General features: G+C 44.6%; 1 protein-coding gene across 1 annotated transcript in view; it reads left to right on the top strand.

The window, feature by feature from the left end:
* Positions 1 to 14,781, top strand: part of DNAH3 (dynein axonemal heavy chain 3) — a 211,576-nt gene that overhangs the window by 102,841 nt on the left and 93,954 nt on the right. The window contains exons 31-37 of the mRNA XM_073015222.1: positions 898 to 1,006; positions 1,234 to 1,347; positions 2,696 to 2,872; positions 4,941 to 5,032; positions 8,081 to 8,300; positions 9,219 to 9,353; positions 12,220 to 12,331. Coding sequence (XP_072871323.1) covers positions 898 to 1,006; positions 1,234 to 1,347; positions 2,696 to 2,872; positions 4,941 to 5,032; positions 8,081 to 8,300; positions 9,219 to 9,353; positions 12,220 to 12,331 — 959 coding nt within the window. The remainder of the gene's footprint in view (positions 1 to 897; positions 1,007 to 1,233; positions 1,348 to 2,695; positions 2,873 to 4,940; positions 5,033 to 8,080; positions 8,301 to 9,218; positions 9,354 to 12,219; positions 12,332 to 14,781) is intronic.

Raw genomic sequence — 14,781 nt, 5'->3', positions numbered from 1 at the left:
AGAGTGCTAAATGAAAACATAGAGACTCATACCAAGGGCCATGGAACCACAGTTATTACACCACTCATTTCTAACATATGTCTGGCACCTATTACATGCCAGGAACTGTATTAATTTACTAAGGTTATGAAATGCAATCAAATATGATTCCTGAACTTAAGAGTTCATAATCTAGCTGGGCATGGTGGCTCACACCTGTAATCTCAGCACTTTGGGAGGCCAAAGTGGGTGGATCACTTGATCCCAGAAGCTTGAGACCAACCCGCCTGGGCAACATGGCAAAATCCCATCTCTACAAAAAATACGAAAATCAACCAGGTATGGTGGTGTGTGCCTGTAAGTCCCAGCTACTTGGGAGGCTGAGCTGGGAGGATCACTTGGGTCCAGGAGGTCAAGGCTGCAGTGAACTGTGACCATGCCTCTGCACTCCAGCCTGGCCGACAGAGTGAGAACCTGTCTCAAAAGAAAAAAAGAATTTGTAATCTAGTTGGATAAATATATTTATTTTCACCATTCCATTAGCACTGGTGATCTTTGGAATGTGGAGGTTATGAGTATTTTCACTTTTATTTGAGATATATGTATATATGCATGTATTCATTTATTCATTCAAACACATATTTTATGGGTGCCATTTTTGTGCTGGTCTCTGAGGTTACAATGCCGAGTAAAATAGAAATTTTTACAGTGAAGTTGTATTGCTCATATAATCGGGAAAATTCTTAACTATTTGGTTGGTGAAAAAGTCATTGCAGCTTTTAGCATTACTTTCAATGGCAAAAACTGCAGTCACTTTTGCACTAACCTAAATATTTGTATGAGTGAAAATAAATAAAAAGTCAGTTTCTTTCCTGGGTCTTAGATGTCAAGCACTGAAGTCCTATTTTCTTCCCATAGGACACTGATGGGAGCTTTGAAGCTGAACCTTGGGGGTGCCCCAGAGGGTCCAGCTGGGACTGGCAAGACAGAAACCACCAAAGATTTGGCCAAAGCCTTGGCTAAGCAGGTAAGGAAATGCCATCTATCCCCTCCCTCTCTTCCAGGCCCTCTCTGCACCCCTATTCTGGGAAGTAAGCATGAACTTTAAGATAGTTTAGCATTAACAGGCAGCATGGACCCCAGCTCCTTCAAGCAGAGCAAGGAGAGAGGAGCCCACTGCTGTTGAATGGTGCAGGGTAATTCAGATGGGATGCAATCCACCCTGAATGATACCCACATCCTCCCTCTTTCTAGTGTGTGGTCTTCAACTGCTCTGATGGTTTGGATTACAAAGCTATGGGGAAGTTCTTCAAGGGGCTGGCACAGGCTGGAGCATGGGCGTGCTTTGATGAGTTCAACAGGATCGAGGTAACTCTGCCTCTAGGCTACAAAACAAAGAAGCTGTGCATGGAGGGGCCTTTTACTTGACTCTGCACCCCTTAATAACAGGGCCTTATGTCTCTTGTATGGTAGACATGAGAACCTCCAAAGCAGGTACTCAGTGAATTAAACAGAAGGAGTCTCAAGGAGACAGATGCATGTTTTATACACATGTCCCCATCTCTCCATCATATTAATTCATTCACTTGCCCATTCCAAACTATTGAGCAGCTACTATACATCAGATATTCCGCATAAGTTCATACTACAAAGATGAGCATGAAATGGTTGTATAGCAAGGCACAGAGGCTCACATCTGTAATCCCAACACTTTGGGAGGCCAAGGTGGGAGGATCACTTGAGCCCAGGAGTCTGAGACCAGTCTGGGCAACACAGTTGAGACCCTGTCTCTACAAAAATAAAATAGCCTCAGCTATTCAGGAGGCTGAGGCAGGAGGATTGCTTGAGCTCAGGAGTTCGAGGCTGAAGTGAGCTTTGATGCAGCCACTGCATTCCAGCCTGGGTGACAGTGAGACTTTGTCTCTAAAAAAAAAAAAAAGGTCTTGGCCGGGCACGGTGGCTCACACCTGTTATCCCAGCACTTTGGGAGGCCAAGGCGGGTGCATCACCTGAGGTCAGGAGTTCAAGACCAGCCTGGCCAACATGGTGAAACCCTGTCTCTACTAAAACTATAAAAATCAGCTGAGTGTGGTGATGAGTGCCTGTAATCCCAGCTACTCGGGAGGCTGAAGCAGGAGAATGGCTTGAACCCAGGAGACGGAGGTTGCAGTGAGCTGAGATTTCACCATTGCATACCAACCTGGAAGTGAAACTCTGTTTCAAAAAAAAAAAAAAAAAAAAAAAAAGGGTCTTGCTGTCTAGACTGTTCAATCTAGTAAAGGGAAATAAAAATTTAATGAAACAAATACCAACATGATAAAAGTCTATAGCAGAAGTACAAAAGATGCATCCCAAGAGTGTATAATTCTGTTTGGATGATGAATGAAGATCAGGAAATATAAAAATCCCTGATCTTTGAACCAATATGAATCAATAAACACAGAATACCTACTGTATGTCAAGTACTATGCTAGGTGTTGAAACAAAGATAAAATACTATGGAAACTATTTACGCACACGCACATGCACACACGCGCAAACCTACGTTCTTTTTTCTTACCAAAACCCCAAATCATGCTCCTAATTTTGAATGTGCAGGTGTGGTTGGTTTCCGGGTGATTGGGTTCTTTCTTTGCTATGTGGGAGGACTCTGGTAGAGTAGGGTGGTTGTCAGACAGAAGCAGGAGCTCCTATCAGCCGGGCATTCTCACCCCAGGTGGAAGTGCTGTCTGTGGTCGCTCAGCAGATCCTCAGCATCCAACAAGCCATCATTCGGAAGCTAAAGATGTTCATCTTTGAAGGCACTGAGCTCTCTCTAAACCCAACGTGCGCTGTGTTCATCACCATGAACCCCGGCTATGCTGGCAGGGCTGAACTGCCTGACAACCTCAAGGTAAATGCCAGCAGATATACATGTAGGGTGTGCTTTTTAGAATAGAAACCTCTGGGCCGGGCACTGTGACTCATGCCTGTAATGCCAGCACTTTGGGAGGCTGAGGCAGGCAGATCACCTGAGGTCAAGAGTTCGAGACCAGCCTGGCCAACGTGGTGAAACCCCATCTCTACTAAAAATACAAAAATTAGCCAGACATGGTGGCCAGTGCCTGTAATCCCATTCAGCTATTCAGGAGGCTGAGGCAGAAGAATCGCTTGAACATGGGAGGCGGAGGCTGCAGTGACTGGAGACAGCGCCATTGCACTCCAGCCTGGGAGGCAAGAGTGAAACTCTACCTCAAAAAAAAAGAAAAAGAAAGAGAAACCTCTGGAGGTACCTACCTGGGGGTAAATTTATTCCCCCATCCCCTTGGGTGGAAGTGGTAAGAGAGACCCAGCCACACCCATATCCACTGACTTTAGGACATGATCTATCCCCTGCTACTAATGCATTCTGATTGGAGCCCTGGAATCTTATTCAGATGGACCACTTCTCTCTGAGAAGAGAAAATAGTCAGGGTGATGCTTCAAGTGGCTCCCCCCCTCTAGGTCAACATACGCCAGTGAAGGCCAAGATAGAATTTGGATCCACATTTCTCTCAATCTCTCTTTTTTTTTTTTTTTTGAGATGGAGTCTCATTCTGTCCCCCAGGCTGGAGTGCAGTGGCACGATCTTGGCTTACCTCAACCTCTGCCTCCCGGGTTCAAGCAATTCTCCTGCTTCAGCTTCCTGAGTAGCTGGGACTACAGGCATGCTCCACCACACCCTGCTAATTTTCATATTTTTAGTAGAGACAGGTTTTCACCATGTTGGCCAGACTGGTCTCAAATTCCTGACCTCAAGTGATCCACCTGCCTTGGCCTCCCAAAGTACTGGGATTACATGTGTGAGCTACCAGTCCCGGCCACATTTCTCATTTTTTACTGCCCAGTAGTTGTAAGCACCCCCTGCACCCATCCCAGCCAACAGCCATATTAGATCATCACAAGCAGCTTTCATGATGCCGTGGTATAGTAGAAAGCACCCGGGCATGGTATCAGGAAGCCTGGATTCTAGCCCTGGCATTAGCTCTAACTAACTGGGTGACTCAGGCAAGTTACTTCTCCTCTAAGATCGAAGGTAATAATGCAATAGCTGGTATATATTGAACACTTACTATGTGCCACATACTCTTGTAAGCACTTCACTTGCATTCTATCATTTATTCTCATGATAACTCTATGAAGAGAGTAAAGTTAGTCTGTTTTGAGATGAAAGAACTGAGATCTATAAGGGTTGTATAACTTGCCCATGCTAGTCCGTAGCAAAACAGAAACTCAAATCAAGGTCTGTCTGGCTAGGCACGGTGACTCATGCCTTAATCCCAACACTTTGGGAGGCTGAGGCAGTTGGATCATCTGAGGTCAGGAGTTCAAGATCCGCCTGGCCAACATGATGAAACCCCATCTCTACTAGAAATACAAAAATTAGCTGGGCCTGGTGTTGGGCACCTGTAATCCTCGGGTGTTTGGGAGGCTAAGGCACGAGAATCGCTTGAATCCAGGAGGTGGAGGTTGCAGTGAGCCAAGATCATGCCACTGCACTCCAGCCTGGGCGACAGAGACTCTGTCTCAAAAAAGATCTGTCTGACTTCTTCTGCTACATATTGGTTCTGCATTCCTAAATGACTTCTGATGTCCATGTTGAACACTGGGAAGCTCCAACAGTTGAGTGATGCTATGAGGTGTCCTCATTTGGCATAGGAGAATGAGGTGTACCAGCACCTAGGGCCTTCCACAGAACCACTGAGGGACCGAATGTAAGTAACGACATGTACCCGCACAGGGCCAGTAGGGAGGTCAGCTGAGCCATGCATTGGCCAACTGAGGATGGTCTATCTGCACTCACTTGTCCCCCAGTCCTGCTTGCCTTGATTGTCACTGGAGTGGCCTGAAGGACCGTGCTACTTCCCTTTGCTTCTGTGGATGTGCCTTCCCTCAGTATTCACTGCACATGTTCCGATTCTGATTCATTGTTTCTCTTCCAGGCCTTGTTCCGGACGGTAGCCATGATGGTGCCAGATTACGCCCTCATTGGAGAAATCTCCCTCTACTCCATGGGGTTTCTGGACTCCAGAAGGTGTGTTACATGGGGTTTCCAGTGCATTCTAAAGGGCTTTAAATAGTGGCTTTTTGCATGCGTGGCGGATTCAAGGTTTGCAATAAAAGAGAGAAGCTTGAGAAACTTGCTTCAGCTTACTGGGTGGTCTGAGAGCACATAGCCCTGGCCTTGGTCTTGCCCCATTTCTGACGGGGAAATGGCCCAGATTCCCAGGGCAGGGCCCTGCTCTGTCTTTACATACACCTGAGTTCTATTAGAGAAAGTAGCTACTCATATCTTCCCTACGCCTCACTCTGACACATCCATACCCACATTACTCAATGGCTTAAGGCAACAAACAAACAAGGCCGGGTGCCGTGGCTCACGTCTGTAATCTCAGCACTTTGGCAGGCCAAGGCAGGGGATCACTTAAGGCCAAGAGTTTGAGACCAGCCTGGCCAACATGGGGAAACCCCATCTCTACCAAAAAATTCAAAAATTAGCCGGACTTGGTGGCACGCACCTGTAATCCCAGCTACTTGGGAGGCTGAGGCAGGAGAATCGCTTGAACCGTGGAGGCAGAGGCTGCAGTGAGCCGAGATCTCACCAGTGCACTCCAGCCTGGGTGACAGAGTGAGACCCTGTCTCAAAAAAAAAAAAAAAAGGCAACACTATAAAACATATGCAATTATTCCAGAATTGAAGAGGAAAAATTATTAATATAACATTTATTGCCTCCAATTAACTGGGTTATCTCTCATTCAAGTATTGTCCAGTTTCCAAGACACACACTTATACGCAGATCAGTGTCTTCATGTATGTGTGTATGTACACACATACATGTAATACATGTACCAAGAGTTATGAATAATCATTGCAAAATGGCTTGTGTTGCTCTAGATTTTATCAGGTCAATTGACTTTCTGTTACAATGAATGTCTTTATGGCCTGGGTGTCTTTGTTTATAATCCAAGGGGCTGCAGAAATTCTCAATAGAATGTCACCCTTCCTAGGCCAAGAGGCTGCCTCAGTCATATGACATTTAACTCATTTGTTTTCTTTTTTTTTTTTTTTTTTTTGAGACGGAATCTCGCTCTGTCGCCCAGGCTGGAGTGCAGTGGCCAGATCTCAGCTCACTGCAAGCTCTGCCTCCCGGGTTTACACCATTCTCCTGCCTCAGCCTCCCGAGTAGCTGGGACTACAGGCGCCCGCCACCTCGCCCGGCTAGTTTTTTGTATTTTTTAGTAGAGACGGGGTTTCACCGGGTTAGCCAGGATGGTCTTGATCTCCTGACCTCGTGATCCGCCCGTCTTGGCCTCCCAAAGTACTGGGATTACAGGCTTGAGCCACCGCGCCCGGCCTCATTTGTTTTCTATAGTAACCAGGATTGCATTGATTTGCTCACTCGATTCATTTATTTATTTAATTAGCAAACCTTTATTGAGCCAGCAACCTTAGGCCCAGCCCTGTGCTGGGTGCTGGTGAACAACACAAAGTCTTTGTTTTTAAAGGAAATCAGTTTTGTAAAGAGGATCTCTTTGAGAGAAAATTGCATAAGTATATTAGTCAGGGTAATACTGACCCCTGAATCGCAATGGCTTAGCATAGCAAAGTTTATTTTTCACTCGCTGAAAATCCCAAATGAGTCTACGGCCATACCACATTGAACGCAGCCAATCTCGTCTGAAAATCCAAAGTGGGTGCTTGTGATCAAGGGCACTTCTTCCCCAAGGGATGGTTGCTTGTAGTTCATGGTTACTTATAGTTACCATGGTTACCCAGGTTGCTTATAGTTCATGGCTACAGCCCATGAATGGCACAGAGGCTGTCACGGAGGAGGTTTTCGTGGGCCTGCCCTGCCATTGACATACGTCAGTCACTATCATTCACATTGCACTGGCTGGAACTCAGTAGCATGTGGCCTCGCCTGACTGCTCAGCAGGCTGGGAAATGTGTTCCACCCGTGTATCCAGGAAGAATAAGAAACCCAATTCAAAATTTAATATACTCGGCACAAAACACATGTACACTTATGTGCACTGCAGTGTGTGCGTAAGTATGCAGTGCACGTACGCATCTGTGTGTTGTGGGCTGAGTCTATTATAATTTGCACTGGCCTTCTTAAATTTAAAAAGTAAAATGGACATTGAAAAAATTATAATGCAACAGAAATGAAAAAAGTGAGTTTCCCCTCAGTAACCCATAGTTCCACTCTCCAGGAATTAATATCCCTGATAATTTGATATGTTCTTCCCTAACTTGTGTGTGTGTATATGTGTGTGCATACATTTATATATACATACAGAGGTATAAAACATACAATTTCTTCCGGGCATGGTGGCTCACACCTGTAATCCCTTCACTTTGGGAGGCTGAGGTGTGCAGATCACTTGGGGTCAGGAATTCGACACCAGCCTCACCATACAATTTATTTTAATTTAATTTTTATTTTTGTAAAGACAGAGTCTCTGTCACTCAGGCTGGAGTGTAGTGATGCAATCACAGCTCACACAGCTCACTGCACAACTCACTAGCGGCTCACGCCTGTAATCCCAGCACTTTGGGAGGCCGAGGTGGGCGGATCACAAGGTCAGGAGATTGAGACCATCCTGGCTAGCACAGTGAAACTCCATCTCTACTAAAAATACAAACTCACTCATCCCACCCTTAGCCTTCCGAGTAGCTGGGATGACAGGTGCCATGCTACCGTGCCCAGCTCATTTTTAAATTTTTCTGTAGAGACAGAGCCTCACTGTGTTGCCCAAGCTGGTCTTGGACTCCTGGCCTCAAGCGTTCCTCCCGCCTCAGCCTCCCAAAGTGCTGAGATCACAGGCATGAGTCACTGCACCTGGCCAAAAACATATGATTTCATATACATGTTATACATATATGTGCACATACTTTTTTTCATGCTTCCATACCTTATTATGGTAACTCTGTTAAAAGACCCTTAAAGGACAGGGTTTCTCCATCAAGCCCGTGGGCAAGCCTGGTTGCTGGTGGGGCAAGAACAAGGATATTGGGAATGTCTGCTGGGCAGGATGTGGTCCTCTCTGGGTGTCTGCATACATGTCTTTGCACTCCTAGTCTTGCCCAGAAGATCGTTGCGACCTACCGCCTGTGCTCGGAACAACTGTCCTCTCAGCATCACTATGACTACGGCATGCGTGCTGTCAAGTCTGTGCTTACTGCTGCAGGAAACCTGAAGCTCAGGTATCCAGAGGAGAACGAAAGTGTCCTGTTGCTCCGGGCATTGCTTGATGTCAACCTGGCCAAGTTCTTAGCGCAAGATGTCCCTCTGTTTCAGGTATGTAGCGGTTCGGAACCTTGGCTAAGGACCAAGGCTCAATGTTGGAAGATGAAACATTGTCTTTGGTGCTTTCCCCATATCCTCTTCCATCTCCTGACGTCTTCCCTTCTTTGGCCAGCATCTCTGCCACCTGATACCCTCCCTACAAATGTTAAATAATGAGCAATAGATAGCAAACATCTCTGCCTGATTTTTAATAAAAATGGTTTCACTGATAGGATAATATTTGCTCTTGGGTATACATAAGTGTTTTTATCCAATTTAATTAGTTTCCTTTTGTAATTAATTTAATCTTACTTGCCAGGCTCTGAGCTTCATAAAGACAGAAGTCATGACTATCTTGTTCATCCTAGTAAAACGACTGGAAGATAATCCAGACTCACTAAATATTTGCTGACTTTTAAAATTATTTGGGGGACAAATTATAGGGTCTTTTTTGTTTTGTTTTGTTTTTTGAGATGGAGTTCTGTTCTATTGCCCAGGCTGGAGTGCAATGGCACGATCTCGACTCATTGCAACCTCTGCCTCCTGGATTCAAGTGATTCTCCTGCCTCAGCCTCCCAAATAGCTGGGATTACAGGCACGCACCACCACACCCAGCTAATTTTTGTATTTTTAGTCAAGACGGGTTTTCGCCATGTTGGCCAGGCTGGTCTCGAACTCCTGAACTCAGGTACTCCACCCACCTCAGTCACACAAAGTGCTGGGATTACAAGCATGAGCCGTGGCACCTGGCCAGAAATTATGTTGTATAGTGTTTTCATTTGTAATTTTAGACAAGTTTTGGTGTAAGAAAAATGAGGTCTGGAATTTTTCAAAGATTTCTGTTGTTGATACATCTCATTTTAGGAAAATGTTGAAGTCACATATCTGATACTTAATCCTTTCCACTTTCTTTTAAATTCTTTTTAACAGGGAATTATATCTGATTTATTTCCTGGAGTTGTTCTTCCAAAGCCAGACTATGAAGTTTTTCTGAAAGTGCTGAATGATAACATCATAAAGATGAAACTCCAGCCAGTACCTTGGTTTATAGGGAAAATTATCCAGGTTGGTTCCTTAACCCATGTAAATGTGCCTGTTTTACTGTTTGCTGGAGTCAGCAAACAGTAAAGACTTATAGGAGACTGGAACTGAAGTGACAGCAATCAGAGGTGCCTGTGTAGAAAGGCAAGTAAAACATTAGCTGGGCGTAATGGCCCATGCCTGTAGTCCCAGCTACTTGGGAGGCTGAGGTGGGCGGATGGCTTGAGCCCAGGAGTTTGAGGCTGCAGTGGGCTATGATCATGCCACTGCATTCCAGCCTGGGTGACAGAGTGAGACCCCAACTCTTAAAAAAAAAAAAAAAAAGAAGAAAGAGGGCCGGGCGCGGCAGCTCACACCTGTAATCCCAGCACTTTGGGAAGCCGAGGCGGGCGGATCACAAGGTCAGGAGATTGAGACCATCCTGGCTAGCACAGTGAAACTCCATCTCTACTAAAAATACAAAAAATTAGCTGGGTTTGGTGGCGGGCGCCTGTAGTCCCAGCTACTCGGGAGGCTGAGGCAGGAGAATGGCGTGAACCCAGGAGGCGGAGCTTGCAGTGAGCCGAGATTGCGCCACTGCACTCCAGCCTAGGCAACAGAGCAAGACTCCGTTTCAAAAAAAAAAAAAAAAAAAAAAGAAGAAGAAGAAAGAAATGGAGGTAAAACAAACAACCAAAACCAAAAAATCCACTTACTCACTCTATCAGTTTTTGTGTGTGCGTGTTTGTTTTTGAGACGGAGTCTTGCTCTGTTGCCCAGGCTGGAGTGCAGTGGCGCAACCTCGGCTCACTGCAACCTGTGCTTCCCAGATTCCAGTGATTCTCTTGCCTCAACTTCCTGGGTAGCTGGGATTACAGGTGCATGCCACCACGCCCAGCTAATTTTTTTACTTTTTTTGTAGAGACGGGGTTTCACCATGTTGGCCAGACTGCTCTCAAACTCCCGACCTCAGGTGATCCTCCCACCTCAGCCTCCCAAATCCCATCAGTTTTGTGCTGTGAGATTTTAGGCAAATTAGTTCACCTCTTTTACCCTCAGTCATCTGTAAACTGGAGTAATTTTGAGAGAAGAGGTGTGTAAAGTGCTACACATAGTACCTGATGCTATATCATTATCAACTCCACCATCTCCGCCATCACCGTCAGCACCATTGGCATCAGCACTTCCCAAAGTCACAATGCAAGTTACAAGTGAAGTTCACGTTAGGAACCAGGTCTCCAGATTCTGAGATCACACTGCCTTGTGGTAAAAATAATCACTTTTTCCCTACTGTATTAGCAAGTGAGCTAGTTTTTGACACAACTCATTTAACCCAATTTTGAACCCTAATTTATGATTGAGATTTTGCAGAAGGACCATTCTTTAACTAGGCATGAGCTTTAATTTTCAATATTTTATTACGAAACATTTTAAACATGCAGAAAAATGGAAAGAAATGTACAGAGAACACTCATGTACTCACCACTCAGATTTTACAATAAATATTGTATACTATTTGCTTTATTATTTATCCATCCATCCATCCATCCATCTTACTTGTTGATGTATTTCAAAGTAATTTGAAGACCTACAGATAACTTTCATATAGCTTAGTACCAATTTACAAAAACAAGGTAATATTTTCAAAAACAAGGTTTCTGGAGCTACCTGCCCTTTTGCATATTGACGTCACAATGTGAGAAGGAATGTGAGAGGCTATGAGTGATTAATGTCTTCCTCTCTTATTCCTTTGTTTTTTATTTTAGAGTCTCCCTCCATTACCCAGGCTGGAGTGCAGTGACTTCATCTCAGCTCACTGCAACCTCCACCTGCCAGGCTTAAGAGATTCTGCTGCCTCAGCCTCTCGAGTAGCTGGAATTACAGGCATGCGCCACTATGCCCAGCTAATTTTTGTATTTTTAGAAGACATGGGGTTTCACCACGTTGGCCAGGCTGGTCTCAAACTCCTGACATCAAATGATCCACCCACCTTGACCTCCCAAAATGCTAGGATTACAGACGTGCGCTACCAAGCCCAGCCCTCCTCTCTTATTTCTGATGCCCAGTCAAGCTTTCAAACCTACCTGAATGTCAACCCTACTTAACGGTTAGAGATTTTGTTTGTTTTGTTGTCTGCTCTGTCTACAGCACCCAGAACGGTGTCTGGCACATAGTAGATGCTCAACAAATATTTGCTGAATGACATGTGTTCCTCTCTCTACCATTCCCATTGTCACTACCTTCATTTAGACACTTCTTATTGCTTACCTCCAACGTGAAAAATAATAAGAATTTATCTTTAAAATAAAAAGCTGCTTGTGTTCCCTTTCTCTGAGGGAGTCATAGTCTAAAGGAGGAAATTTTTTTAAGCCATAAAATTCACATAAATGCAAATGACCAAAGCAGATCTCAAGAAAGAAAGTTTCCAGGAGAAACACGGTTTGCTAAAATGACCGCCATTTTCTTTTTCTCTTTAAAAGTAAATGGCAATAGTGTCATGAAAATATTAGAGGCATTAAAGTCAAATAGCTCTGTCTGCAAATTCTGGCTCCATCACTGATGAACTTGGGCAAGTATTTAACCTCTCTTGGGCTCAGTCTTACCATTTGTAAAAGGTGGTCAATGATATCGGAGTAGATTAAATAATTTGGGTTATCGGTTGATTCTTAACATAGACAAGGTACAGAGCAAATGGTAGTTCCCGGCCTTTAAATAATCTGAGATGCATACATAGATTTATTCATCTGAAAGATATGTGAACCGTAGATTATGAAAAGAACCGTAGTTCTCCAGAGGTAGAAGAGAGGTAGAATCCTCTTCTGACTCCTCATTCCTCATTGACTTCTGACTAACTCATAATAGGGGAGCGTTGCAATGATTAACTTCTTTTATGAATGATGTCTCCTCCCAGATCTACGAAATGATGCTGGTGAGACATGGTTACATGATTGTGGGAGACCCCATGGGCGGCAAGACCTCTGCTTATAAAGTGTTGGCTGCAGCTCTCGGCGATTTACACGCAGGTGAAGCTCACATCCCTGGCTTCCAGGGAGGACAGAACCCCTCGCTCGGTTGGCTGGCTCCATGGAGATAATGCCAGGCTGCTAGTCTTATCAGGTCTCGATCGTGACGTCAGAGCTAGAAATAGAACACGACACACAGATGTCTGCAAGCAGAAAATAAAGGGTGGGGGTGGGGTGCTTCTATAATAATAAGGGATTTCGTGTGCATATCATTAAGGCCTGGAAGAATTTTCTCAAATGCCGAGCAGTGGTTTCTCCGAAGGTCCCCCAGTGAAAGAGAAACTCTTGTCATTGGCCTTAAAATTAGTCTCAAAGCAAATCATTGCATGGTTTTGCTGCTTCTATTCTTCTTTCCCTGTTCCCTTCCTTTTAGTTTTTTCCCTCCCTCCCTCCCTTCTTTCCTTCCTTTTAAAGTCAAGGATAGGAGCTCCTACTTTTGAATCAGACTCAGACTTGGGCAAATGACTAAACCTGTCTTATCCTCTGTTTTCCCAGCTGTAAAATGGGATTGTTGTGAGAATTAAGTGACAGTATGCAGGTAAATAACAGCACAGTGCATACTCAACAAACAGAAGCTATGTTTATTGCCAGAGAAACAATTGTGGCTTTTGTCTGTGTGAGTGTCTGTTTGTTTTGTTTTGTTTTTATGAAACGCAAATCTGTAGTTTTATAAAAGCATTTCCTTTTTGTGCACGCATTGCTTCAAGTTTTTCATTAAAAATTTTTTTTCTAATAACATTTGATGATTGGTTTTTGAGGTTATGTTTTGGGGGTTATCCAAGCCTTAATAACTAATTTGGGCGTCTCAAATTTAAGTAAAAATTTTAAGGCAGAGTACGGAGGCTCACACCTATAATCCCGACACTTTGAGGTGCCGAGGCGGGCGGATCACTTCAGCTCATCAGTTTGCGGCTGCAGTGAGCTCTGACTGCCCACTGCACTGCAATTCCAGCCTGGGCGAGTGAGACCCAGTCTCAAATAATAGAATATAATAAAATATAAACTATTTTTAGCATTTTAATATGCTTTAAGAAACTGAGTGAAGAAAAAGGAGGCTACCACTGTGTTTGCCTCAGGATTCTGCAGAATAGTTCTTTTTTATTTATTTAATTTTTTAAAATGTTTTTTAGAGATAGGGCAGTGGCACGGTCCCGGCTCACTGCAAACTCTGCCGCCTGGGCTCAAGAGAGCCTCCTATCTCAGGCTCCCGGGTAGCTGGGATCATAGGCCTGTGCCACCATGCCCGCCTAATTTTTGTATTTTTTGTAGAGACAGGGTTTTGCCATGTTGCACAGGCTGGTCTCGAACTCCAGAGCTCAAGCAATCCTCCTGCCTCAGCGTTCCAAAGTGCTGAGATTACAGGCATGAGCCACCACACCTGGCCCAGAAGTGCTGAGATTCTTTATTTAGTTCATGGCTCAAGCACTTCAACCTCTCCCTACTTTGAAGGATTCCACGAAAGTGTCATTTTTTGTTTGTCTGTTATTAAATACATATGCTGTGCCATCCATCAGCCTGTACGTTCCAGTTGAGTTTTAATACTCCAGAGTGTATTTCTTGGGAACAAATGACATTTCCTGAGCAGTCAAGAAAGATTTCGGCGCCAAACTAGCCCTTCAGAGACAGAAAAGTAACCATCATTTTTCAGAACCTTTTTACCCGTCAGCTGTTTCCTGTTTCCTTATCTCAAATCAAAGCCAAGGTTCTGATCCGTTCTTTTCATTTTTAATTTCTTTCTTTAGCCTGTTTGAGTTTGAAAAGCCAAGGTTCTAAGTGTGGCTGTGAGAGCAGGTACATAGAGGGCTGATAAATAGGTATCACTTTCCCTTCCTGCTTGAGTTCTGTGAGGGCAGTCAGATTTCTTTAGTCCTGGATTTTTTTTTTTTTTTTTTTTTTTTTTTTTTTGAGACAGAGTCTCACTCTATCGCCCAGGCTGGAGTGCAGTGGCATGGTCTCAGCTCACTGCAACCTCCACCTCCTGCCTCAGCCTCCCGAGTAGCTGGGTTTACAGGCATGCACCACCACCCCCAGCTAATTTTTGTATTTTTAGTAGAGACAGGGTTTCACCATACTGGCCAGGCTGGTCTCAAACTCCTGGCCTCAAGTTATCCACCTGCCTTGGCCTGCCAAAGTTCTGGGATTACAGGTGTGAGCCACTGTGCCCAGCAAGTAGTCCTGGGTCTGACTAGCACATTTGCCCTGTTTGAAATGAGGATTGGAAGAAAGTATGGTGAGAAACCAAAGGCTATAATAACCCAATAATGTGACACATTGCCTATCCAGATGTCCCTTTTTTTTTTTTTTTTTTGAGACAGGGCTTCATTCTGTTGCCCAGGCTGAAGTGCAGTGGCACAATCAGAGCTCACTGCAGCCTCCATTTCCCAGGTTCAAGTGATCCTCCCATCTTGGCCTCCCTGAGTGTTGGGATTATGGGTGTGAGCTACTACTGC

This window comes from Chlorocebus sabaeus, chromosome 5 (assembly GCF_047675955.1).
Source record: "Chlorocebus sabaeus isolate Y175 chromosome 5, mChlSab1.0.hap1, whole genome shotgun sequence".
In the NCBI taxonomy this organism is placed as follows: Eukaryota; Metazoa; Chordata; class Mammalia; order Primates; family Cercopithecidae; genus Chlorocebus; species Chlorocebus sabaeus.
Note: the sequence above shows the minus strand (reverse complement) of the source record. Positions and strands in the feature narration are given on the sequence as shown.